The sequence below is a fragment of the Aphanomyces invadans genome (genome assembly GCF_000520115.1).
Source record: "Aphanomyces invadans strain NJM9701 unplaced genomic scaffold supercont1.26, whole genome shotgun sequence".
In the NCBI taxonomy this organism is placed as follows: Eukaryota; Oomycota; class Saprolegniomycetes; order Saprolegniales; family Verrucalvaceae; genus Aphanomyces; species Aphanomyces invadans.
The window spans coordinates 1-22,589 of record NW_008580171.1 but is presented as its reverse complement, the minus strand read 5'-3'; the positions used below and the strand labels follow the sequence as shown (position 1 = coordinate 22,589).

At 53.3% G+C, this 22,589-nt stretch overlaps 6 protein-coding genes across 7 annotated transcripts; 2 read left to right on the top strand and 4 right to left on the bottom strand.

Annotated features, from left to right (window-relative positions):
- Positions 1-994: 994 nt before the first annotated feature.
- Positions 995-2,196, bottom strand: H310_10364 (hypothetical protein). Its single transcript, XM_008876733.1, has 2 exons — positions 1,549-2,196; positions 995-1,503 (listed from the first exon to the last, which is right to left on the bottom strand). The coding sequence occupies exons 1-2, from the start codon at positions 1,905-1,907 to the stop codon at positions 1,023-1,025; spliced, it is 840 nt and encodes a 279-aa protein (XP_008874955.1). The 5' UTR covers positions 1,908-2,196; the 3' UTR covers positions 995-1,022.
- Positions 2,197-3,031: 835 nt separating this feature from the next.
- Positions 3,032-6,423, top strand: H310_10363 (hypothetical protein). Its single transcript, XM_008876732.1, has 2 exons — positions 3,032-3,104; positions 3,209-6,423. The coding sequence occupies exon 2, from the start codon at positions 3,248-3,250 to the stop codon at positions 6,293-6,295; it is 3,048 nt and encodes a 1,015-aa protein (XP_008874954.1). The 5' UTR covers positions 3,032-3,104; positions 3,209-3,247; the 3' UTR covers positions 6,296-6,423.
- Positions 6,206-11,968, bottom strand: H310_10362. Of its 2 annotated transcripts, XM_008876730.1 has the most exons (8): positions 11,699-11,968; positions 11,469-11,648; positions 11,319-11,417; positions 11,178-11,273; positions 10,169-11,133; positions 9,946-10,126; positions 9,212-9,894; positions 6,206-9,163 (listed from the first exon to the last, which is right to left on the bottom strand). In XM_008876730.1, exons 1-8 carry the CDS (start codon positions 11,943-11,945, stop codon positions 6,335-6,337), a joined length of 5,280 nt encoding a protein of 1,759 aa, XP_008874952.1. In that variant the 5' UTR covers positions 11,946-11,968; the 3' UTR covers positions 6,206-6,334. The 2 variants fall into 2 exon arrangements, with proteins under 2 accessions (XP_008874952.1, XP_008874953.1); XM_008876731.1 differs by lacking the exon at positions 11,699-11,968 and having other exon boundaries at positions 11,469-11,693.
- Positions 11,969-12,048: 80 nt separating this feature from the next.
- H310_10361 (hypothetical protein) lies at positions 12,049-12,775 on the top strand. Its single transcript, XM_008876729.1, has one exon. It carries the CDS (start codon positions 12,059-12,061, stop codon positions 12,626-12,628), a length of 570 nt encoding a protein of 189 aa, XP_008874951.1. The 5' UTR covers positions 12,049-12,058; the 3' UTR covers positions 12,629-12,775.
- A 25-nt stretch (positions 12,776-12,800) lies between these two features.
- Positions 12,801-13,279, bottom strand: H310_10360 (hypothetical protein). Its single transcript, XM_008876728.1, has one exon. The coding sequence runs from the start codon at positions 13,192-13,194 to the stop codon at positions 12,847-12,849; it is 348 nt and encodes a 115-aa protein (XP_008874950.1). The 5' UTR covers positions 13,195-13,279; the 3' UTR covers positions 12,801-12,846.
- Positions 13,280-14,261: 982 nt separating this feature from the next.
- Positions 14,262-19,481, bottom strand: H310_10359 (hypothetical protein). The gene is made up of 3 exons (XM_008876727.1): positions 19,350-19,481; positions 17,778-19,295; positions 14,262-17,738 (listed from the first exon to the last, which is right to left on the bottom strand). The coding sequence occupies exons 2-3, from the start codon at positions 19,264-19,266 to the stop codon at positions 14,338-14,340; spliced, it is 4,890 nt and encodes a 1,629-aa protein (XP_008874949.1). The 5' UTR covers positions 19,267-19,295; positions 19,350-19,481; the 3' UTR covers positions 14,262-14,337.
- Positions 19,482-22,589: the final 3,108 nt, after the last annotated feature.

The window sequence follows — 22,589 nt, the reverse complement described above, 5'->3', positions numbered from 1 at the left end:
GAAACCCCTCAATCCCACGACACGGCAGGACCGTGTCTTGCCATTCAGCGGGTTGTCCTTCTTGTAGTACTTGGTGGAGTTCGTGCCGACCTCGAACTTCATTGTGGCAGTCGTTTGAGGCGCTGCGTTATATCGTTTCAATTGTTCGAGTACGTGTGGTGATGGTCAATCGTGATGACATATAAGATGTTGTACGTGCGGACGCCTTGCGCATTGACGATCGAGGATTTGGCATTGACTTCGTGTTCGACCCTCTTGTGGATCGTGATGTTTGAAACCTGGCCGGCTGACGTCGCGTCGGGACCTAGTCCAGCGTCTCGATCCACGTGGTGGTGTTGGAACACTTGCGGCAGCGTCCGATGGCAATCTCATGTTGTGCTGTTTGGCATTCAATACTCTTGCCACATAAGGAAATCAAGCCCAGGATGCACAGACAGACACGAGGGGCCGCCAGATCGAAGGAAACAGCCCCACACCCGTGTGGAAAAAAGCCACACGGCACCCACCATCTCGTCGTCGAACAAGACGATACACCCAAGGGATTCAAACCGATGCACATCAACAACGAGGTGCAGCGGCGGACAAGAGTGCTTCGCTCCCAGTACACCGAGCCTTGGATTCTCCAAAGACGTCAAAACGAGAGCGAATGCATCGACGCAATGCTTTCTCAGCCTCAAAGCGCATTCTCGATTGGTTTGCAACGCTTGTAGCCATATCGCGCGTCACTTCGGGGGTTTTGTACTTCAGGGTTTCTTTCTTCGTGGGCATGTATTCGTGCATGTGGTCGCAATTCGCCTGGTTCATTGCATCGTCGTAATGATCGGAGATCACGTTGTTTAGAATTGGCATCGACAAGGCGGTGTTGTGCAACCCAATTCGACGACTCCATAAAAGTACTCACTACATCGAGATGAGCAGCAGCAATCCCTCTCAACGAACGCGACGGTGCCATACAGACGCTACAAGCCTCAAGTACAACCACAACAGTGTACATCCTGGGTGTTCACGACTTTGGTAATAAGTTACGTTGGTGAAAGTTTTGCACTTCGTCGGGGAAGGTCGATGATCCAGGCGGCGTTGGAGGGCTGACGCATGTACGTGGTGACGGATGCGTTCACGAAAGTCGTGGTTCCCATCACTGTCTTCCCGTACGCTTCTTGGACGCTACCGAACACGTGCAGTTTCGGTCGAATCCGCGTCAGGATTTGCTTGAGCAGGGTTTCGTCACCGACGTGGGTGCCGTCGACCAACGTTTTGTCGAGGATGCCAAATGGAGCCGCGCTTGTCACGACAACATCCGTGTGCGCAGGAATCTGGTGAAGTCGATCTGGGGCAACGGATGGGCATCCAAAGATGGACACGCCGTCAATAGAAACGCTGGAATGGTCCAAGTAGTCGCAGTTTGTCAGGATCTTGGCCCACGAGATGGGACACTGGGTTTCCAGATGGCCCGAGATCACAATTTTTCGGCGATAAGGAAGGGACCCAAGCCAAGTGTTGAATCTAGATACGCGAAGTGAGCACTTGCGATGCAATGAAGCTGAGCACCTGGCGACTTCTTCCTGCGATCCGTGCGAAACGAAGTTCCCAGCATGAAGGAGTACATCGCCCGGAGGAAGCTTCACCCTGTCATGTTTCCCGCGGGTGTCTGAAATGCAGACAAAGCGGATGGCGTCGGGAGCTTGGATGCCGACGTGAGGTTGTGGTGACAGGACACCGCACGCGGTGGCGAGGCGCTGTAGCAACGAATACCCGCCAAAACCAAACGCAAGTAGCGCGATCGGGGAGCTGTATATGGAGATCGTATAGCATGCCGATAGAAGAAGGGCGATGAGGATGCACGCGAGGACGAGGAAGGCCTGGAGTGGGCTCAAAGTCGACACACCGTCGACCACAGTGGTTAACATGGGTTGATTAGCAATATGGGCAAACACAATTATAAACTGTTGGAGACTTGATTGCAGACAGATCCATCCATGATCGTCGCGTATAAGTTTGACAGCCGCTGCAAGCAACGACACGACCTTGCGTCTGTTCGAGATCCATTCGCTTAACGGCTTCACGCAGCTCGAAAAAATGCGGGTTTAGCTGAAGACTCCCATCTAAGGGTGGAATGAGCGCAGCAGACAAAAGTTCAGCGTCGATTCATGACATCGAGGTGTCGCCCTGACGTCGCCGATCCAGGGTGAGGTGAATTCGACTGTGGAGACATATCAAATTTTAAAGGTTGGCAGGACGGTTTTATCAAAGTACACTCTTCCTCGACGACGAATCTCCACCAATGTTGACGGCCGAAAATCTACTCGATTAAGGGAAATCCATGTGAATTGCCCACAATGTCAACGCCAATGGGGTAGTGACGTATTGCTGGGGTTAGCTTCAGCTCCATGGAGTGTGCTTGATGCAACAGAGGTACAAAATACGCAGGCGTCGCCAAGTGGAATTCTGACGTGGCCAAGTGTTGTAGGAGCGAAAGGGGGTCGAGTTTGACGTCCTGTCTTACTTAAGGGATTTCGCCAAAAATAGGAGGATTTGAAGAATTCAAGTGACGACGATGCTTCTCATGCGAGAATGAGGTAAACGGCATATGCGCTTTAAACACAGGAATTTCAAGGTGTTTGCTGGGCGAATGGCCGCCTGTACGAACAACATATATCACGTAGAAGATATCACGCTAAAAGGAGCAGCAGAAGCTCCTTGGACAATTGAGGCTAAGCCGAGATCCCTTGTACGAAATTTGTGATACTCGTAAATTTACCTTGATATTTGTATGTCGTGTCTCCTCGCCGTCTGAACTTTAACTGTTCAGACGGAGTTCAAAAGTTTAAAGAACCATACAAAATCCAAGATAATATTCACCGCGGGCCACAAGATGGAGGGTTAAGCTTGGACCCATGCGCGGCAGGAGGTATCCGGATGTGGTCATCGCCCTGCCGTCGTATTCGATTCAAAACTCAAGTCCTAACGTTCTCCTGGAATATTTATCCGGATAGCCGTAGTTCCTGTTACTTATCAAGAAACCCCATTTGGAGTTATCTCGCAGGAGGCCTAAGGACGACAAGGTGAGCGAGCTCTTGGCCGAGTAGACGCCCCCTTCGAATCAGGTACGGCGGATGGCGATGCCTGTGTGACGAAGAAGTCTCGAGTACTCGCGAGACATGCGTTTTCAGAGTCATGTGGGTGCAGGGACCTCACTTTGACTGTGTAGAGTCCACCGGCACACCGAACGGCGAAGCGGCCTACTCACATGGACAAGACGTTTGTGGAAGAAGACTTCATGATGACTGGTATGGGGGGAGCGAACGGTAACAACCCAAACATATTTGGGGCCGGTGCTTTCTCGATGCCACAGAACAACGGCATCGGCACAGGCGGCCTCAACATGCCGATGAACATGGGCGCGATGCAAAGCATGATGTACATGGGAGTTCCTCCGAATATGGCGTCGATGTATAACCCTTCGGCATCGAACTCGATGGACGACTTGGGATCGGCTGCGATTGAATTTCCGCCGGAACTGGGCGGCGATCCCCCAAAGCTGACCCCGGCGGCGGCAACCTTGAACAGCGGCGGTGTCATGGATCCAACTTCGATGATGGGCATGAACCCAATGATGGCGGCTGGAATGAACCCTCATCTGTACATGAGTCCCGCGATGCAGCAAATGCAGTACAATCCGATGTTTGGCGGGTACGCACCACAGAACCTCAACATGTTGCAGCAGCACCAGATGCTCCAGGCGCAGCAGCAGCAGTATATGCAGTTCATGCAGCAAAATATGCTCAATATGAACAACAACCAGACCAACTTGAGCGGCAACTCTGGCATGTTGGGAGCCCCGGCCACCAACGGCCTCGGGACCCCACAACAGCCCCACCCGTCCATTGCACAGCCATCTGCGGTGAACACAGCGACGTCCGCTGCCAACAACGCGAACAACAACAACGCTGGTAGTTGGCGGTCTCCGTCCGACGACCCCCAACGAAAGGACGTGATCGGGCGCATCATTCGATTCCTTCAAATGCAGAAACCCAACGCCCCGCCCGACTGGATACGACGGCTGCCTCAGATGGCAAGGAAGCTCGAGGAAGCGTTGTACCGCAAGGCTAACTCGAAGCAAGAATACAACGACATGAATACACTGCAGCAACGGCTACATGTCGTGGCGCAGGAATTCAAGAACAAGGACTGGCGGTCCACAGACGACAATGGGATCCGGCAAGACCTCATCCACCGCATCGTGATGCTGCTGCGCGCACAAAACCCAAATGCGACGCCCGACTGGATCAACCGACTGCCACACATGGCTAAGAAGCTCGAGGAAATGCTGTACCAAAAGGCAACATCCAAGGCCGAGTACACTGACAACGCGCGACTGAAGGAGCGGTTGCAAGTTGTCGCGACGGAAATTCACAAGAACAATCAGAAGAAGGGAGTGCCCCCGCCGACGACTGCACCCAAGACGGAGCTCCCAACGGCACCGACAGCCCCATCCGGTCCTGCCAAGATGGAGGCGATTGCAATGCCAGCAGAGCTTAACAACCCGTTTCTCGACAACGCCCGGGCGATTGCATCGATTTTGACGCCGCGAACGATCACCGAGTACAACCACAAAGTGCTCACGATGATCCAGAACATCGGACAGCACCGCGTCGTGCTGATGCGGCAGCAGCAGCGGCTCATGCAGCTCAAACACGCTTGCGAGTGCAAGCAAGACAAGTGTGCGCAGCTTGCGTGTGCTGAGATGAAGCCGCTGTGGGCCCACATCCAAACGTGTCCAGAGAACGAGAACTGCTCGACGCCGCACTGCGTGAGTTCGAAATACGTGTTGGCGCACTACCAGCAGTGCATGAAGAGCACGTGTGTTGTTTGTGCATCCCTCAATCAGCCACCGCAGCCCCAACCGACCAACTCACTCCAACAGCAGCACCAGTTCAATCACATGGTCCAACAGCAGCAAAAACAACACCTACAACAACAACAGTTCAAACAAAATAGCCTTCCGCCCCATCACCTCGTCGGAGCAGCTATGTCGCACCAACCCCTCCAAATGCCCCTCGAGCTCAAGGACGAAGGAAAGCCGCAGTCGCACTTTGCTTCCCAAGCCAAAATTATCAGTAGCACCCTCCCGGAGAACATCATCCGCGACTACCACCAAAAGGTTGACTTTATGATGAACGACTCGACCCAACTTCAGCACCAATCCATTCTACAGCGACAGCAGCAGCGGCTTCTCGAACTCCGACACGCGAGCGAGTGCAAGCTGGAAAAATGCACCCAGCCGTCCTGCCACGAGATGAAGCCGTTGTGGGCCCACGTGCTCACGTGCAGACAAGCCGACACGTGTTCGACGCCGCATTGCGTGAGTTCCAAGTATGTTTTGGCGCACTACCAGCACTGCGCCAAGCCCAACTGCGTCGTATGCCTTCCTCTTCGAGACATCAGGACGGAGCCCCAACACACTGCAGACAAGATCCGACAATTTACAGAAAAGGCGAAGGGGGCTGCCAATATGCTGACGACGAGGCAGACCCAGGAATACCACGCCAAGGTGCTGGGCATGATGCACGTCAAGTGTGTGGCCCAAAACCAGACGATTCTCGAGCGCCAGCAGCAGAGGCTCCTGCACCTCCGCCACGCACTCTTCTGTCCCACGGACAAGTGCGTCCTGCCGTATTGCGCCGAGATGAAAAAGCTGTGGACTCACGTCATGGGGTGCAAAAAGTCAGAGAGTTGCGCGTATGCACACTGCCTGAGCTCCAAGTACGTGTTGTCGCACTTTCAGCAATGCACCAACCCGGCGTGTGTCGTGTGTGCGCTGGTGCGGGATGCCGGCGAGATGGAAAAGTCCATGGAGGAGGAAGCAAGAGCGAACGCAGTCGAGAAGAAGGAGCCAGCTGCACCATCGCAGTCGACGGCTCCACTGAAACGAGGGTCGTCGGTGATGGAGGCAGACCAGCAGCCGCCTATGAAAAAGCCAGCACCAACTCCACAGACTGTCAAACCCCCCACACCCCAGGCAGCACCGCAGCCGATCCCCATGCCGGCAAATTTGCCGTCGGCCCCTCCAAAACCTGCAACACCGACCCCAGTGAAAGCAGATAAAGTTGAATCCCCGAAACCAACTCCGCCTTCTGCCGCACCGACACCGAAAGCGGCGACTCCCGTACAACAAATGATTGCATGTCCGCCGGAACTGCTCAAAGACGAAGACGAGTTTACATTTATGGACGGCATCGAGGAAGAGCTCGGAGACGATTTGTTGGGAAGCGATGAGTTAGCGTTTGACTTTTGAACAGTGAAGCACATAATATATTGTTGGGCAAGCCAGTTGCTAGAAGCCGGTGAGGCGAAGCCGGGGACCGATCTCGGTGGCTGTGGGAAACAGCACGGTAGAGGGAACGATTTGTGCCGGCGTGCGGGCGCTTTGGTATCTCATTTGGATGGTGGCGGCGCCTGGGAAGCTTTCCACACGCACGACATGCAAGTGCGTCTCGATGAGGAGGACGGTGGAGCTGGAGGGGACGGCGACGTTGTCGATGAAGAGTCGACATCCGACCAGGTCGAACTGAAAAGTTTCGGTGAAGGTGCCAAGGAGAAACCCGGTCCACTCGATTTTGGGCGTGTCGATGCCTGTCAAGTCGATGACTCGGTCGATGCGCGTCATCTCGGCGGTGAACGTAGTCGTGTTGGGGTAATACTTACCAGCGAGGCCGAACGAATTGGGTTGCATGAGCAGAGTGGTGATCTCAAAGACTCCGCGGGACGGAAGGGCCACGTGGACCTGGTACGTGCCATCCAGGTTGTCCACAACATCAGCGACGGCAGCTGCGGCCCCATTCACAGTGACCGCCACGCGATCCCCGCCGACACCGACGGGGTTCCCGTAAGCATCGTAGAGTACGACCGAGAACGACTGCTGGTCGGTAAAGGGAGCAAGTGCAGGACCAGCGAAGACAATTTGACTGGTCGTGGCGTTCGAGACATTGGGCCGAATGAGGGGCTGGATGTCGAGAGGGGTGTATGTCGCCGTCCCGAGCTGGAGCTTGATGGCATATATGCCAGCCACCTCGGGCACAAATGCCACAGTGATCTCGCGAGTGGCCACGTCGAAAGTCCATTTCCCAACGACACTCGTCGCAACGTCTCGCGTGAGAAACACGACCAGGCCGGACGGCGCAACAGCGACTGCATTCAAGTAAGCATCTCGCAGGGCCATTGAAAAGGACAGCGTGACCCCAGCGATGCCAGCCACCAGTCCGGGGCCAGTAAAGACCGTCGATTCGAGTGAAATGATGGCTGGAGCCACCGAGATGAGAAAAGGGTTCCCCCGTATCGTGGCCAAACTCTGTTCAAAACCGTAGACGCTGATGGACGAATGGACCGGAGAGGCGTGCACCCCCAGCGTGAGGCTCAGATTTCCGCTCGAGAACGATACGATTCGAACACCGTACGTGCCATTGCGGAAGTCTTGAATGTCTTGGACGTTAAAATTCACCGGCAGCTGCTGGTTGAAACTGGAGAGCAGCACCTGGAGACTGTCCCCTCCTCTATCCCGCACGTTTCCAAACGCGTCTTTGGCCACCACCGTCAGCACAACGGAAGTTCCAGCCGTCCACTGGGTCGGCGACATCGGGCTCAACTCAAAATTTGGTGGAAACGGGGCGTTCGGAAACACCGAAAAAGTCGGCGACAGCGACGTGACGCGCCATAACGAGAAAAGGCTCGAGGCTGGCACGTCCTGTTCGGGCTGTGACAAACTCGACCACGTGACCTTGTACTTTACTGGCCCGGCATCGCTTGCCTTCGATACCCAGATCTCCAAGTACATCATGGAAGCCGCCGTGAGCGCCGTCGAGAAGAGGCCAATGCCAGTTTTGGTCAGATGCACAACTTCGGTCTTGTTGAGCATGATGCGGACGTGGCAGCCAGACGCAGTCACATGGAACGTGTATAGCTCTGAATACGTCGCAGAGATGTAGCCTCGCCAGACGGCGCTGAAGTCTCGCATCGCGTCGGTCAGTGGAGGGACCTTGAGTCCGTAGTTGGCCCCCAAAGGCATTGGCGTTTGAAACAGCACGGACGGCCCGCTCCAGTCGCGCGATTTGTACAGCGTGACGTTGCCCCCGCCAGGCAAATAAATCTGTGGCTGAAATGTGTACACACCGGAAAGTGTTGGGGTCAGGGCGACGGTGTAGACCGCATTCGTGGCTGAAGTGAGTGTGAACATGCTTTGGGGACTTAGTCTGAACAGGTACGGCTGGTTGACTGGGTTGCCGAACGCGTCTTTCGGCTCAATCTTGGCCACCACTGTCGTCCCAGCAAGAAATGGCTGAGAGGATGCAAAGGACGCGGTCGTTTGGACGATATCGGCCGGACCTGGGTAGATTGAGATCGTAAATGGACTGTTCAGGATGTTTTGTCCACCCGCTTGGATGCGGAGGAGGTAGCTCCCCGCTGCAAATACTTGATACGAGAGTTCATGGTAACCTTTCGAGAGGTACGCAATCGTCACCGACGTATTCGTGGTCGGAGCGCCGTTGGGAAGGACAAGCTGTCCAGTCAACGTGTCTGCACCCATGCGATTATTCCCGTAGATGTCCTTGGCTTGAATGTTCACCTTGGTCACTTGACCTGCGAACGAGTACAGCAGCCCAGTGCCATTGGCAACCGAAGTCGAAGTCGCAATTGCTCCCGTCGTCACTGGAATTACGAACGGGCTGTTCTTGATCGGCATCGAATTGACTTGGACGCTTAGCACCATCGTAGGCGTCGCAACCGTTGGAGTGTACGTGCAGCTGTATTGACCGTTGAGCATGTTGACGCAGGTCGATGTGGCGAGTGTGCAAGTGACCGCCGCCGAACCAGCCGTGATCAAATTGCCGTTGACGTCGCGTAACTGAACGACAAACGTCGAGGGAAGTCCCGTCGTTGCAGACGTGAGTCCCAAACCAGACACCAAGTGCGACGATGGCCCGAACGGTTCGTTTGGCGCCACTGAAATCGCATATGGACTCTGCGCTACGTGCATCTTGTTCACGAGGACCTCAATCGAGTATGCGCCAGAAAAGCGAGGGATGTACCAAGCTGTGTACGTGCCGTCCAAGTTGTTGACGACGGTGCCCAGATCCACGAGGGCCTGGACTCCCGACACAGCCCGAACCTACACATACTGTGGGTGAAAGGAACGATTTTGGTTGGAGAGATGTACAGTGAATTCGGCGCCTCCTTGAGACATCGTATTGCCATACAGATCTCTCGCTCGGATCGTCATGGTTGCTCGCGCTGCAGCGATGACACCAGTTGGAGCGACACCAGGGCCGAACACGTCGGAGCGAGGACCAGCAAACGGCGATGACGCGATTTGAACATCGATGGGGAACCCAGTGACTCGAACTTGGTTGAGGAAAAGCTGCAACGAGTACAGCCCCATCACAACCGGGCGAGCTTGCGCCAGCATCTTTTGAGTCGACGGATCGTACGCTAGCGCCACGTCGACATTCGTTTGTGGAGACGACTGGAGCGTCAGGACACTTCGAAATTCTGTTTCGGACTGGCGCCGCAGGTTGCCCTGTCCATCCAGTGAATAGAACGCGAACGAATAGACCGCCCCAGCAACGCCTGAAGTATTGCCTTGGAAAATGACGTTTGGCACTGGACTGGACGGAAGAATCGTCACCGACGTCGAACCGACGAGTTGAGCGACAAACAATTGCTGCGTTGGGATGCTCTGCAGTGGGATGGAGGCGCTTTGCCACTGCAGGTTGAGCCGCGTGGAAGGAGCGATTCCGTGGCGGTAGTCGAACGTGATGGAGTACAACTTATTTTGCTCGAGCACGACCGCCCCCCAGTTCTGCGAATCCAGCGGCAGCCAAGCATCAATCACGAGTTTGCCTGGTCAAGTCGTGTCATCCACGCTCGCGACATCGAGTCAACGGGTCGTACCGTTGAGCCAGAGCCGAAAGCTTCCCGTTGTGACCACTCGAAAGTACGTGAGCTCCGACGCCGCAGCCTGCAAGTACCCACTCCAACGGGCACTTCCAAAGTGAAATGGGTTCCACATTGCTTTGTCCGTTGCCCAGGTGAAATTCAACGCTCGATCGACTCGCTTGACTCTTGGTGGCCCCTACAAGTGTCCATAAAACGTTTAGTTGCCATGGACTTTTACCTGAAGCCACGCATTGGCAAAGTAGTGCCCTCGCAGTCCTGTGCCAAAGAGCTGAAAGAACGACAGCGAGTAATTGCCGCGCCTCGTGGGTGTCCACGTAGTTAGCCACGAACCAGCTGCAAAAGGAAGGAAAATTTGCTCCATGTTGGTGTCAGCCAGCGCAGGCGTCAGCTTAGCTTCAACGACAACCCAACGGCTTGCCGACGTGGTGGACGATGATAACAGCTTGAGGGAGAACGGGGTCCCTGCTGTGCCCCATGGCTTGGTCTGTACGGTCAATCGCGGAGACGCAGGCTCGTTGTCCAGGATTGTGATGACTGCATTGTCTTGGTTCCCGAGCGTCGCATCAGACGTGGGATCTCGCAGCGCCACGAGAAACTCTTTGTTCTCGTTGCGAACGAAGTTGTCGTGGATGGTGATGAAAAACGTGATGGAGGTTACCCCCGGGAGGAATTCAAGGCGTTGGCTCGATGTGTAGAACGCCGTGGCGCTCACGTCTTGGTCAGACGTGGTCAAGTGGATGAGCTCGTATGTGACGGCAACGGAGCCGACGCCGCCGCCAGTTCGTGTGACTGTGACTGGAATCCATGGCGCATTCTCAGCAATCTCGTATGTCGGCGACGAAAACGATAGCGTCCCCGAGTGGCCACAAATGACGTGGCTGCGAGGAAGCGGCACGCATGCGAACGAAGCATCCATGGACGTTCCCTGCGTGCAGGAAAGGGAAGGCGGGATAGCACGCACGATCCCGAATGGTTCTGCTTCATCAAACACTTGGGGGTGCTGGCTGCCGTACACGGAGAGAAATGAAAATTCCCGAGTCGGTTCTTCAAGGGGAGAGGTGGACGGATCGATGCCAGCACGGGCACCACTGCGCCGCACCGAGTTGAGGATAAAGTCTCCACACGAGAGGCACCGCTGGTCGTCACAGGTAATGCACCGGGGGTCGTACGTGGAACAAGGCACTATTGCCACATGAAGCTATAGAACAGGAGGAACTCCATCGTACGGCATCGATTTGTGATAGGAAAGTACCCCGGCAAGCACGCCAAACAAGCGCCGGCGGTGCACGACGTGCACAACATATCGAAGCGGTGGCAAGACTCTACAGTCCCATGAGACATCTGCTTGGAGTTGATGCAGTGCATACGCTGGGAACAATCTAACCCGAAACGATACGAATTGCATGTGCATTTTCCCGTGGCGTAGTCGCATGTGCCTTGGCCAGAGCAGTCGCTCGGGCAATTCTCTACAGAACGATCATGAGAAGACGACAAGCAATTTGGGAAGGTACGATTACTCTTGGGATAGCAAAGACCGCCGTGCTTGTAGTACTCCGGGATGCATTGCGTGCAGTTTAACCCTTCGTATCCTTTGTTGCACCAGCAAGTACTGGACCGCTGGTCGCAGAACCCGTACTCCTTCCCCACGCAGTAGTATTCGCCATCGCTAAATGGTCCAACCATTCCAGGGCATCTCTCTACGCAGACCTCCCTCGAAGTGATCTTCATGGAAGGGAATGACACGTACGGAGAATGTCAACACCGCTCCATTGCACTGGGATTTCAGGGTTAAAGATGGCGCCAGAGTTGATGTGGTCACGAAAAAACGTCGACGATGGGTCGCCATAGTACCCGACGAATCCGTTTGCGTACGGCGGGAACACTGCGGGTGGAACATCAGCCAGGGATGTGAAATTGGCCAGATCGACGACGCGGAAGCCTCGTGCATGGAGAGCACATGAAACGATGAAGACGAGGCTGCTATGGAGTCCCATCGACTTGGTGGAGCCGTCGCGCGAATTGGATCGCGACGTTTGTAAAACACGTGTTTCAAACAACAGATTGTTTGGAACGCTGTTCGAAACATGCGTTCCGAACCACTTGATCCATGGCAGCGGCAAAAGCGGTGCTGGTCCTGCCGTCGCTTGTGCGCGACGTCACGCAGTTCCAAGATGGCCTGACCGAAGAACTTGCCATAATGCTACACGTATTCCACAGTCGAACTTTTGCGCATGACGAAGCAAAGGCCGCAGGTCTGCTTGAAGCACTGCAGTGCCACCACACCAATTCCTATTTGGCGCAATACCTCGGTTGTCGGCCCGGGGGCATCGACAGCCGACACGTCGACGCCGCCGCACAGATGGGCTACATGGAAACAGTTGAGTATCTGTGCGCATCTGGCTTTCCCCTCTCCATGTTCGCTTTGCCCAAGGCTGCGGCGGCCGGCCATGTGGATGTGGTCCAGTTCGTCTTCCATCATGTCGATCGCCACCCCCAAAGCGCACGGATTGCAATGAATCATGCATCACATGCTGGTCATCTTGCAGTGGTGCAATTTCTCTACGAGCATCGCCTGGAAGAACTGACCATTGTCCCGATTGTGTGTGCAGCAAACGCCGGACAGCACAACGTCGAGATGTACTTGCGTTCGAGATTCCAAGGTGGCGTGGAGGAATAATGCCGCTGCATTGCTTGGACTCGAGAAATCGTTGCAGAATCTAATTGTTGATTCAAGGTTGGATCGAAGGGACACGCTAGAATACCTCTTCCACGGCGTTCAGGTCCAAGCGTTATGGAGCTAAAGCTGCGACCCCTGGTGTGTTTACTCGATGCACTAGTGCGCATGGGGAGGGGTAGCAAATGCAGTTAAATTAGTTGTCGACGCCACGAGGTCGGTCACAGCAGTTCCTGGAGAATTTTACAGTCCTCTTCCGTCATAAAGTGGGGCTTGGAATAGTCGAACGCGATCGGCCACGGCAGGTTCTCGTGATCGCCGACGAAGAGCTCTTCCATGTCGACGTCGACTTCACTGTCGTACATGGCGTTGGCTGTCGTGGACCCTTCCATCAGGAGCGCCGCATCCTTCTTCTTCTTGGCGTAAATCTGCTGGAGGGTGTTGGCTTTGATGCGATGGAACTCGCACAACGAGTGCAGCGTTCCATTGCGCTTGGTCGTGCGAGGATTCAAGCACTTTTTGTATGAGTACTTGCACACGTTGTCCGAGGTGGCGACGGCGCTGGTCATGGTCGAAAGCTGGCAATTCAAAAATGACCAAGGTGGTAGTCACCCAGCCGGAGCGCTGACTTTGGCGACGTGCCCTGTGCTCAACAACTCGGACCAAATCAGATCCCGGTGACGGGCATTTTGAATGGCACCGCGATGGGCTATTGCGCAGACTCCTGCGTACCTCGTGTGGACCACACCCACTGTGGGTGACTACAGTGGGTTGGTTGAGACAAGCCGTCCGGTCGAGTGCCGATGCGTTGAGAGGTCGAATCCCCAGACATGCTTGGAAAGAATTTCGTCCCGGAAACAAGCCAGACGAGGCGCCGAGTTGGACGCACCAGCAGCGGGAGAGTGGACTGTCCTCTGTCGTCCTCGCTCGTTCCATCCACACTCGACTGTGTTACGGACACAACAGGTAAGGGTGGCGAAGGGTACGGTTTGGTCGCGTTCTTCAGCACACCCATTGGGACTTGTGCAAGTACTCAACACGTGGATCACGGAAACGTTCCCAATAGTGCAAACTGCATGTCGTGGAAGATGGGCTGCCTTGGTATCGAAAAACGAGGAGCCCTCGTACCGCGGGCAATTTGCTGGCCAAGAATGGATTCGTGGAGTGCTCCAACGAGAGGAGGACGGTCCCTCCAACGGACCTCGATGCTGCTGCGGCATAATGGTGAAGTGCCCTAGACGTCTGCGACAGTAGTTGTAATTGAAGTTTCATGTTTACTTGTACAGCAGCTGTCGTCTGGGTTTCATCCCGTGGACGTGCTAGCTCTGCGATGGAGCGCAAGGCAAGCACGTCGGATCCTCCGTCTAGTGCGACCAAAGTCATGTCCCAGTCAGGAACATGGTGGGGTTGTTGGTGTGTGCCACCCGGCAGTCCCAAGGGACTGGTCATCGACAGCCCCCTGTGCAACGCTACTCTCCCCCTCTTGGACAACACCCAGCATGGTCCTCGAGATGCTTTCAAGTCGGTGCACAGCACGTTGAGCGGGATCTATTCCAGGTGTCCCCCACCCTTGGTTGACCACCGTGACACAGTGCGCATACACAACCTGATCGGGTCACGAGACAGGACTCGATCACGGCCACATCAACGCGAGATTTCGCAACACGGGTGTCGATTGCGCCATACTCATGCCACATTCAACATATTCTACACTAACCACTAGTACTTGTTTCTGGTTGTTCGACCTTGTCTTCGGTGCCTTGCCTCGAGTACTGTTCCGTGACAGCGGCTCGCCGTCGGTCGTCCATGAGCTGCTGCTGCAGCGCCAGTTTCCGCAAGTGCTCGCGCAGGTCATTACACCGGAGGACGCGGCACTCGGTCGTGCGGCATTGACGCGCGTGGATCTGCAGCAGCGTCCAGATACGTCGGCACGTGTTGCATCCGCCTGTGGCCCGGAGCTTGCACTGGGAGCCATGGCGTATGAGCACCTTCATCCTGTCGCAGTTGGTCGAGGAACACCCGCCTTCCTCGCAGCTACTCGCGTGCACGAGGAGTTGCATGGTCAGCGCAATGTTCTTCTTCTTTTCCTCCAACTGCTTCTTGGCTTCGTCCGGGATCGTCCCGACCGCTTCCAAAATGTGCACGTGGACATTGACTTTCTTGTCGTAGCACGACGCACACACGTCGTAGTCGACGCACGTGTTGCAGTGCCACCGCGTGCCGCTCGTGATTTCTGCCTTGCACACGTTGCAACTGTACACGTAGCTGTTGGTGAGCTGGCTCAGATTGAATAGCGTCATCATGGACGTGTGCTTGGCCCGCCGTAGCTCGTCAAACTGGTAATGGTTGGTCTGGCACAGCGACAGGAATGCTTGCCGTGTGTCGAACACTTCGCTTTCGACAATGTCGTCCGGGTCGGTGCATTTGCCCTTGAGCGTGAGCACGATCGGGATGTACGGCGGCGTTTCCTTCTTCGCCTGGTTCAGGATCTGGCTCTGGTAACACCCGTCGCACAGGCACGTCTTGCTTTCTTTCCAGATTGTGCCTTGACCGATCATAACTTTGCACTGAGAGCACGACGGGAAAAACTTGACCACCAAAAAGTCGTCCTTCATCGGGTAAATATGCTCGCCGAGCTTTTTCATCAGCGGGTCCTGAAACTCCACCTCTGTCGCAGCGTCCTTGCTCTGCTGCTTGGGCTTTTTGCTCTTCTGATCTTTCTTCTTCTTGTTTGTCTTGTCGTCTTCGTCGAGCTTCTCAATCAGCTCTTCGGCCAACCCGACCCAGTAATCCCCTTCAAAATACGGTAGTTCCATCGGCGATGCCTGCGCCGTCGACCAGTACTCGTCGTAAATGTTGTTAATGTCCACGACAATCCCTTCCTCTTTCGCCCTCATAAGCATTTGAATGTACCATTGCCGCAGCCGATCGCTCTTGGGGGTTTTCTGAGTCTCTGGGTGGCAGTACAATATGTAGTCGTCGCCCTTGAGCGGCGGACATGCCCAAATATGCGCCGTGTGGAAGCCCCTTTGCTTGACATAGTCCAGGTACCCGATCAGGATCTCGTGGTACAACTTGGTCCGCAAGTACGCAGGCTCCAAGTAGTTGACCGAGTCCAAGTAGCTCACGTACACTCGACGCGAGTTGCATTTGGCTTCCTGCTGGTCGAACTCGTGCACGTACATGCCAAAGAGAAGGACGCTGACACCGTGAATTTCTTGGAACATGCACAAACATTTCGACTTGAACCGGTGCTCGGACGGGTACTTGGCGTCCTTGTAGCGCTGGTACATTTTGTCGCGGACCATCAGCGTTTTCTCGATGTTGCTGACCTGACGAATGATGAGTTTGTCGGTGCTCGGGACTTCCTTCCGCATCTCGGCCGTGATCTCCGCTTCCATCACTTTGGCCACACGGCGCTCCAAGTAGTCGCTCAGCTTGGACCGAGGCAGCGATTTCGCTGTCCACACCTTTTTCTCGACCCCCTTCCGACCGGATTTCAACACGCACGACGGGCACACAAAGTCCTGACCCTTCTCCTTGTCAGCCTTCAAGTCCTTCTCCGTCTTGTCGTTCTTCATGTTGAACAAGCCGCATATCTGGTGAACCCACTGGTTGCACTTATCGCAGCACACCCATGGCTCTTCATGGACCTCGTCATTCTTCTTTCGCGTCAGTTCCGCTTTGACGTACGGCACGCCGTCCGCGTTGGGGATGCTCTCGGGAAGGTTCGGATGGCACGTCACGCAACAATGGAACTTGTTGTCGGCCGAGCAAAAGTAGTAGTTGTTGCGACGGATTTTTGTGTTGCACTCGCCATTGCAGTACAAGATGGCAGGTTCGAACACGAGCGACTCGAGGCCACACAGCCTGCACGCACCATCCTTCTCGCGCGCCATCACCTCCTCGACGTTGATTTCCGCCTCAAGCTTGGCCATTTCGCAGTTGAAGTCTTTGAGCATGTCACTCGCAAGCGAATACACTTCTTCGCCCTCGTTGTTGAACGTGAGGGCATTGCGGAACGTGAGCCGAACGTCGGCTGCAAACGGGTAAATGTGCTTGTAATAGTTGCTCTCGAGCTTTTTTCGGATTGTGCCAAAGTCCATCGGGCGTTTGATCACGTTGAAATAGTCGGGAATGCCCAGAGCGACGGGGTCCACGGGGGTGCTAAACACCCACCCGAACTTGTGCTCCATCATGTTTTTCAGGATCGGGTCTAACCGCTTCTTCAGCTGGACCACCGTCATGGAGGCACAGTGGTTTTGCTGGAGCGAATCAATATGCGCCTGGATTTCTTCGTCGGTCATTTGGGACAACATGCAGGTGACTGTCGTCGCAGTTGCCGCGGCAGGTGCCGCAGATGGTTCCGCCTGTTGTTCGATGTGCACAGTTGGTTCCAATTTCACTTTTTTCTGAGCTGGCGGTTCGTCCTTAATCACGACGGCAGTCGGTGGCGGGGTCACTACCGGCGTCTGTATCAGCGACGTTTCAAGCATGGGAATATTGGACGGATGTGGCGGCGGCTGGACAGGAGGGGTTGTCTTGAGGAGCAAGTTCTGCATCGATTCATTGGTGTTGAGCTGCTGCATCATGGGGGCTTGGTTCAAGGGCAATGGCGTCATCGGAGGGTAGTTGATGGACTGACTGCTCATTTGGTACATGGCCGTCGCATGGTTCATCTGGTTGAGCGCAGCTGCTTGGTTCATCGCCGCTTGGTTGAGCAGTGCTTGATGCTGCGGCTGCATCATCGGATTCGCGCCGCCATTCTGCCGTCCATGGATCGTGAGGGTCATAATTTTGTGCTGGTGAGCACACCGCGAGAGTTTGGCCTTCAACTCTTTGAGCTGCTTCTGCAATTCCTCGGCTTGAGTGTGGTATTGGACCTTGGCGGCGGGGTCGAGCGCCATGCGGAACAGCTCCACTTGCTTGGTGCACTCGGCCGTGATCATTTGAATTTGGTTTTTCAGTTGCTCTGCCCACATCTCGAGCTTCTTGTTGTGTTCCTGTAGTTGCACAATACTCCAGTCTTTGAATTTTAGCTGGATTGCAGCCATCTGCGATGCAAATTGCTGAGAGTTTGGGGGAGTGGCCGCTGTGTGAACAAGAGGTTGGCCTGCAGGAAAGTTAGATCCGAATAAAAAGTGATGGGCACCTGGAATGGACTGGGGGGTTGCGGCGGGGATGGGAGTTGGCGGCATTGGAATCGGTTGTGATGAAACGACCGGTGTTTGAGCAGGCACGCTGACCTCGGAAGCAGATCGCTTGAGGGAATTCAGCTTTTGGAGTGCCAGCTGTGGGTCCATGATTAATCCACCATTCACGTCCTTGGCCTCCACTGGCTGCCGCACGACGCTGCACACGATGCACTGCGAGTTGGTACACTGCTGGAAGTGTGACAGCACAAACTTGGAGCTCGTGCAATTCTCAAACTGACACGATGTCGTGTTCGTACAGCCCCCGATGTGACTCCACAGCGCTTTCATATCGGCGCAGTGCGGAGTTGCCTTGCATCCAGTTTGTTCCTGGCACCACGACGCATGCCGCAGCAGGAGGAGCCGTTGTTGCTGGTTGAGCAACCCTGGCTTGAACTTTTCCTGATCCGTCAGCATGTTTTGTACATTCTGGTGGTACTCAGCGACGGCCTGATTTGGCAGTTTGGACGTGATCAATGCTACTTTTTGGCAAAACCCGGCCAGTTCTGGCGGCGTGTTCGGGTTGCGCAACGCGTGGAAGCTGCGTGCGACGACCTGCAGCCGGGCCTTGAGCGTCGAGTCATTCAAATACTCTTCTTTGGACTTGGCGTTGCGGTACAGTTTTTCCTCGAGCTTCTTGGCCATTTGAGGCAGTCGTCGGATCCAGTCCACGGGGGCATTTGGCTTCTGACCGCGGAGAAACGCGACAATCTTATTGATCACTTCGTGACGAATAGTCGTGTCGTTTTTCTCCGATTGCCACGTCGGAACGGGGGTCGCGGCTTGTTGTTGCTGCTGCAGTTGGAGTTGCTGTTGTTGCTGCAGTTGCTGCGCTTGGGCGTTTGCAGCTTGGGCTGCCATCATTCTGGCCTGCATGAGTTGCTGCTGTGCAAACTGCTGCTGTCGGAAGAACTGCTGTTGCTGAGGGGTCATCATGCCGTTGTTCATGCCAAACATGGCCGGGTTGCCCATCATTTGCTGAAAACCATTGGGATTGCCGCCGTTGAACTGGTTCATCATCATGGGATTGTTCATCATCATCGCGTTGGTCATATGCATGTTGGGGTTGCTCATCATGTTCGCAGCTGCGGATGCGGCTTGAGTGTTGAAATCGTCAGGAAAGTCGAGCGGCACGGTGCCAGTGGCAGCTCCTGCTCCAGCCAAGTCGTCTGGGATGCCACCGTTGTTGTTATACGCAGTCGGCATCGATGGCATGAACATGTTTCCCATGTTTCCCATTTGATACGCATTGTATTGACCCATGTTCATCCCTGGGTTGGCGCCCATGATCGAGTTCATGTGATTTGCCATGAGGGAATTCATTGAGTTGGTCGTAGTTCCCATTGCATTGCCATTGCTCGGAATTCCAGGCCCGGCAGGGTTGAATGGAAAAATGTTCAGGTTCGTTGTATCGCCAAGCCCGAAATCGCCCACAAACGTCTTGTCCATGGGATGCAGGCAGGCGGCGGCGGTCAAGTCTACCATTGTCATCGGATGATGCTTCCTCGTCCGAGCAAGAGGAGTCGCCGTACCTGTCCTCGCGGGTTGGTATCAAGACACTCAAATACCACTCGATAGATAGGAGCGTCCCGTATTCGCGCGCGCTCTCCAACTCGTCGTAGCCTCCTCGTCCTACGATGTCGCCGAGGATTCTTATATCCAAATATGTATGTTTGGAGTGGCCATCTTGGCCTGGAAGCATGGCGGTATACAAATTCCAAGACAACACCCCCTCTGTGGGAGTTTCAGCCGATCAAATACCTTATTCAACTAAATACCCTAAACATTTTAGTTCATCGCTGGGAAACCACGACGACGTGGACAATGAAAAGTCCTTATTTGAATGCATACCCTGTCGAAACACCGTACTTAGATGAGATCTCCACGTCGTCCCATAAGGCGGCCGACCCCAGGGCTAATTTTAGTTCGAGGTAGGAGGTTGCTGAGCTCGTAATGAGGTGACCTTCTTGGTATATTGCGTGAAGTTGCATCAGTTGGTCACGAGCAGCGCCGTACACAGGCTCAAGCTCGTTGAAAGCTAGTCGTGAGTGAGTGGCATCATCAGCATTTGTAACAGCAAGTCCGAGTCCTTGCCCTCTGATTGGTGTATTGGGCGAGGATATCCTGTATTATCCAACAACAATCCGTATTTCATGGTCGATTTTCGGATAAGCCAGGAAGTTTCTTTTAAAACGTGGCAACACCACCGATGGACATTCCTTTCGGCCATGGCACAGGCCATGTCACAGGTTTACGTATTGTGTTTCCTACGAAAGGATGGCAGTTGGTGGTCCACATTAGACCTGCTGTACCTACACTGCAAGTGATCATTGCACACCCTCGGCGACGAATTCATCTCAAACCACCGGCCGGCGGATGTGCTTGGACTTGTCCAGGACTCGATACCTGGCTGTGATCTCGTCGTTGCATGTGCCACGTCGAATACACAACAGCGCTCATTTGCCTACGACGTTGGCGCGGTACCACTTTCTTGGCATACACCTTCGAGGAATCCTTCGGCGACTTTTGAAGCCGCTTGCAAGTTCGTACGGTCGCACGTAAATGTGCTTACAGAATTATCGCAGTCACAATGCGTGCATAAGAATGATATCATCTTCAAGTGCGCAACGCTAACATTGAGGCATTTAGACCCACTCGCTTCATCCATGCACGATGCTGGTAAAGCTCGGAAACGATCGATGATGTCGCGTGCGGCGCGAGATCGAATTGACTTATCATCACGCAAAGCATCTGTTCGACCCTACGATTGTTGGAAGTATTAACTTAGAACGGCGCCAAGATAGTAACATTATGCGGACTTTTCCACGAAGCAGCCACGCCCTGCTGTCTCATGGCAACACATGTGACGATGGGACGTGGTCCCGCCACGACGCAGAAGCAGGAATGGCATGAAACCAGCGGTCTTCCGTTGTGCGAGGTCCCGTGGGATCGGCACTGCCCATAGTATGAACAAATATCACTGGTACACTGAAGCTATTCGGAGATTGACGGATCATTTTCGATTGAATCGATGAAATATTCTCCAACGCATATGGGGCAGCATGCTGCGTTTCTTGATTTGCATTAATTTATGAGATTTTCTGTTAATTTACTCTATTTTGCTGGTCCATTTTCTATCCGCATCATGCGATCCCCAAAACTTATACCTTGTCCAGATTTGATAAACCGTATTATTTTCTAAATGGAATAAAATATAGGGGTGTCTATAGATTGCAGATCTGGAGAGGACAGTTTTACCCTTCAAAAGTCACATCGCCATACATGCGTCACAAACAATAATATGATTGAGAAGTACAGGGAACGACGGAAGTACTTCCCCCGTGGTACTTGACCATACTTCTGGAATATTAATATTATGGACATCCAAAACCATCCACATGAAATTAAAATACTTTTAGCCAATTGATGACAGTATCATCCACGTCCAACCACAGACATGATACAACTTGATCTTGCTGTCGTCAAACAAAAATAAATATGTTGTTTCTGATACGTAGTTTACTTACCATTTGTATCCACATGGCTTCATTATCCTTAATTGATCAACCTGGCGCACATGATGCCAAAGTAAGGTTGCCTATTTTGGTACCTGCTGTCATTCTGTGACGCCACTTCAACCGTACAGTAACCATATCAATCTAATTTCAGCAACAAAGTCTCAAACATCGCACCAGAGTGAAATTGTTTTCATCTTATCGCTTCAAGAAGACAACTTCACTCAATAATTAATTAAGTCAAAATATACACTCTACTTTCCTCATTGATTAGAGGTTTACTCACAACGACAGAAGTATCTGGTTCGATGTATTGAATAACTATGTACGCCATCTTCCGCAAAATCGATGTGAAAAACCGCAGACAGCTCCCACAAAATGCATTAACAGCTCTACCAGAAATGGCTATGTGGTGTCCGCAGCCGAGAAGAGGCTAGCCATTATATAGCGAAGGATTGCCGATGGGGAAGAAATGCCATGTGGGGTTTTCAATCTCTCGTCCACGAAAGCTCTGTCTCAGTGACGGTTTGGTTTACTTGAAGTATTGACTAGTTGTGAATTTACTAGTTGTACTTGTAACTTGGTCGCAACAACTTGGTCGCGAGCACTCACTCATTGACGTCGAAATTCCAAAATTTTGACCAAACACAATGCAGTCATCATCAGCTGAAAGATAAATGTAATAAATCCAGCAAAACCCAACTTTCGAAATGTTATTGTACTATACAAATTTCAAGATATCTCTCTAGTACTACGGGGGAAGAATTTCCGTCGTTCCCTGTACTTTTCGAAACTTAGGGACATGGAGGATGCAGCCGTTTCTTCGCCGTAACTAAGCTGATAGTCGCAATATAAAACTGTCAGAACTTGTCATGTCTACTATTGACATGAGTTAGGGTGGCATTCGCATTTTTGCGTTTTGTCCGACCCCAATAGGGATCGATGACCTTCGTCCAGAAAATTCCTAATCGTGCAAGAGCTACTGCTGTGAAGATATTTGAAAGGATTTTGGAGTCCGAGGATGTGATTTTATGTGAAGTGATGGCAAGTTACTCCCAACAGAACCAATTTATATTAAAATTACTCATAAAATACTATCTATTTACAGATTTCATTTAAATAATTATTTAAGTTTTGAAGATCATCCTTTATGTAAAGATTTTCCTTTAAGTGGTTTCACCGCCAAACAACGCTGGCGGGCCATCGTCGACGCAACGATATATGGCGTATATCCGGGACGAGTTCCCCGGAGAATAT